Source organism: Pyxicephalus adspersus, unplaced genomic scaffold, assembly GCF_032062135.1.
Source record: "Pyxicephalus adspersus unplaced genomic scaffold, UCB_Pads_2.0 Sca2548, whole genome shotgun sequence".
Lineage (NCBI taxonomy): Eukaryota > Metazoa > Chordata > Amphibia > Anura > Pyxicephalidae > Pyxicephalus > Pyxicephalus adspersus.
The window spans coordinates 1-3,890 of record NW_027319554.1 but is presented as its reverse complement, the minus strand read 5'-3'; the positions used below and the strand labels follow the sequence as shown (position 1 = coordinate 3,890).

At 55.0% G+C, this 3,890-nt stretch overlaps 1 protein-coding gene across 1 annotated transcript; it reads right to left on the bottom strand.

The window, feature by feature from the left end:
* Positions 1-5: 5 nt before the first annotated feature.
* LOC140321337 (phosphatidylinositol 4-phosphate 5-kinase type-1 alpha-like) lies at positions 6-1,898 on the bottom strand (the record flags this gene model as incomplete). Its single annotated transcript, XM_072398133.1, has 6 exons — positions 6-73; positions 163-246; positions 422-627; positions 1,099-1,398; positions 1,492-1,644; positions 1,756-1,898. Coding segments are annotated over 6 exons (954 nt in total), but the record flags the coding sequence as incomplete, so codon positions are not given.
* Between the last annotated feature and the right edge of the window lie 1,992 nt (positions 1,899-3,890).

Below are 3,890 nucleotides of genomic sequence, written 5' to 3'. Positions count from 1 at the left end.
TGCCCCCGCGTTTTGCTCACTTACCCCATCGTGGACCAGTGCCTTCCAGGAGTGTTCCAGCTTCTTGAAGAACCTACAGATGGAGAGGATGGGGTGGTCAGGGGTAGAATTATGTGGGGTACAGGGAAGAAGCCCCCCCATTGCAGTGGTTTTGGTACTGACCTGTATGACTGCAGAATGTCAATGATCCCAATGTACAGCAGGAGGCGCTCTCCTTTGGTATTGCGTGCTGGGATACCGCCCATCCTATGGGGAGAGAAATGGGGTTTAGCATTCCTATAAAAGGGGTCACCCCCCAACCACACTGTGCCATCAGCTTCCTCTGTAGAGAGATGGCACCCAGCATGTTCCCCACCCAATGATAGACTAAATGGTGGTGGCGCCCCCTATGCCTTTATCTATAGGATACAGAGGAACCTACTGATCGTCAGTCTCTATAGTGCCGCCTCGTCGCGCCTCTCCCTGGATGGACTCCATGGCGGTGGAGTAGAGGGCCTTCTGCGTGATTGGTTTACGTGTGTCGGGATGCATGGCTCCATCCGTGGCCGTGTTCTCCCTCTGTGCGTGGTCCATGTTGTGGACGCCGACCAATAAACTGTAATCCATGATCTTAAAACTCTGCAGTACCTGGAGGGGGACAGGGAAACATCAGTGAGGTGATCGAAGCCTGCAGAATCACCCTGTCATGTGACCAACATGGGCAGATTTTGTGATGTCACTAAGGGTGGCAGTGTGAAGAGGTCATGTGATCACAAGGGCCAAAGCAGTGAAAGTTGGAGATAATGTGACCACCCTCACTCAAGGCCATATCAAGGTGGCAGTAAAAGTTGAGATTATGTGACCACCCTGAGCCAAGGCAGTAGAGGTGGCAGTGTATGAGGTCATGTGATCACCCTGGGCCACGACCATAAAAGCTGGCAGTGCACAGAGGTTATGTGATCACCCAGAGCCATAGAAGTGAAAGTTGGAGGTCACGTGATCATCCTGAGCCGTAGCAGTGAAAGCTGGAGGTCATGTGATCACCCAGGCCCATAGCAGTGAAAGATGGAGGTCATGTGACCACAAAAATGCCCAACATGCCAGCAGAAAGGTCCTCACCAGGCAGTCCCTCTGGATGGTCTTGCACAGAGCGCTGTACATATCCGGGTCCAGGAAGAGCCCGTCGGGCAGGTCCTGCATGAAGTCCAGGTCCTTGAAGGTGGGGAAGCTTTTCTCTCTCTCCTTCGGTGATGCGCGTCGCTTGTAGGTGGAGCCCTTCAGATCGTACTTCAGGTGCATCTTCACTGACCGGGGCAGTAAATTGTTCATCACTACGATCCGGATGTTCTTACCGCCTGCCTGGACGCAGTACAGGCCATAGAATTTGGGTAGGAGGGTCCGAGGGTTCTGGTTCAGATTCTGGAGCAAAGAATACAAACATGCTATTACTGCCTGCTGACACTAGAGGGCACTGAAGATACAAGGTATGTCCTGTGATTTGGGGACACCTACCATGTAATACCCGGGCAGCAACTTCTGCAGGAACTCCGCCTCCTTGTGCTGAACTGTCTTAATGATAAACTCGTCATCCCCGGACACGTAGAAGAGAGAACCACTGGCTCCAGAATTAGACAGCTCGATCAGCGACTCGTTACACAGAGAATACTGCAATACAAAGAGAGTCACCCACAGGACGCCCACTGCCCAGAAATCCTATAGGCCACACAGCTCCACACCACCAATATCACAGAAAAACCAATACAACCATTCACTCACCAAATAATCATCTGGCCGGATGCCGAAGAGCTCCCTAAAGTAGCGGAAAGCAACCGGAGCGTAGGTCTTAAATCGGAAGTCATTGTAGTGATGGGCAGGGGTAAGGTTACTGCCCTCTCTGCGGACAAGAGGAAGAAAGAGTGCTTAGACCACTAGAGGGCACCAAGGGGTATTGTAAAGGATAGCAGGGGGAAATTGTACAAGACACTGGGGGGCACAGGGTGGTGCGGAGCTCTGTGCAGGACACTAGGGGGCGCGGGGCTCCGTGCAGGACACTAGGGGGCGCGGGGCTCCGTGCAGGACACTAGGGGGCGCGGGGCTCCGTGCAGGACACTAGGGGGCGCGGGGCTCCGTGCAGAGCATTATACAGGACACCAGGGGGCACAGAGCACTATAGAGGACACCAGGGGGCACAGAGCACTATACAGGACCCCAGGGGGCACAGGGTGCTACAGAGCACTATACAGGACCCCAGGGGACACGGAGTGGTACAGAGCACTATACAGGACACCAGGGGGCACAGGGTGGTACAGAGCCCTATACAGGACCACCGGTGGCAGCGCTGACTTCACAGGTAGACGGCAAAGGTCAGAGCCGTGACGCAGGGCCGCAGCACGGGATGAGGAGGATGGAGGAGCTTCAGCTGCGTCTCCTCTCCGCAGTCTCAGGAGATCCCAGGGGCAGCTAATATATGAATGGAGAGCTGCCGCCTGATTAGCTATTCACTGGCTCCCAGGAGAAGCAGCCAACGGCCAATCACAGCGGCTCTGCTGACTCACCGGCATGCTGACAGGAAGGCAGCCGGCGCAGGCTGTAGGTTAGGCAGGCAGAGATTACTTCGCTTCATTTCCTCTGCCTGTAACACGAGCCCTGCACCCATCTGCTTATTACACCTCCCCCATCCCTGACCCACAGAGCTAGCAATCTAACTGCAAGGTCACCGGGTGGTGTGCGGGTACCACTGCCGGCTATACGCCATGCATCGCTTCCTCAGCACTGGGTTGTCATAGAAACCCTAAATTTATGGGCAGATCCTATCAAGAGGCATCAGCCTAGGGTGCCCCCTAATGTCCGGGGCAGCACAGTGAGAAGGACAGGGGGAGGGGGTAAAGGGGGGGCAATTGTGAATCAGCGATAGTCGTTCCACATCGATATTACAGTCAGTCTCACTTCTGCTGGCGCATTCTTCACAGCACCAATCAAATGCAAGCTAATCAGCAGGAGTCACCTTGGATTGGTGGCAGCAAATGGGCGGAGCCGGGAACACAATTGCTAATTGCATTACACACACAACTGATATATCGGCATTGTGTGGGGAAGATCTGCAGTCCAATCATCACCCAAAAACCGATTGGTGCTCATAGCACATTTTTGAGGGGGGGGTCACCCCATGGTGGGCAGGGCTGAGGGAATAGAAGCCCTATTGGGGTGGATTGGGGGTATTAGCAGAGAGACAGATGGATTCCAGGAAATCAGGGCGGTTGCTAGGAGTGACGGCCGTAGGGGAGGTGCGGAATGGGATATATATATACCCTGACACCCCCCCGTTCCCCCCCCCCCCCCCCTTCCGCTGGCCTTCTCAGATGCTATTTTATTAATTGAGCTCACAGCCGGCCCCTGGGGACCCCGCAGCTTCCTGCAGCCCTCAGCCTCCCCCCACTCATCAGGATGGCAGGCAGCACACAGGAAGAAGCCGGCCCTGGCCTGGGGGGGGTGCGGGGCCTCGCCTTAACCCCGTACCTGCGGGAGGCTGAGGATGGCCATGGGAGCACCGGTCCGGAGGATGTGCTGGGGGCCACACTGCTGGGACTGACGGTGAACTACAAAGCCCAGCATTCGCCTTTAGCAAATATCAGCCTCTGTGCTTCTTAAGGACTACGACTCCCAGCATGCCCTTCCAGCACCCAGCCCCAGAAATACTACAACTCCCAGCAAGCCTATAACAAGCACTCCCAGGGTAATCTCTATGAAGAGAACCTGTCACAGCACCCAACCATGTCACAATCTGATCCCGGGGTGCATCCATAATTGTGGGAGGAGCCTGGGCACAGGGCGGGGCCAGAGATTTAAATCAAAGGCCCCAAAGTCTCCTTTTTATGGTGGAGCAGCCACTTATGTCAGCCAATCACAGAGAA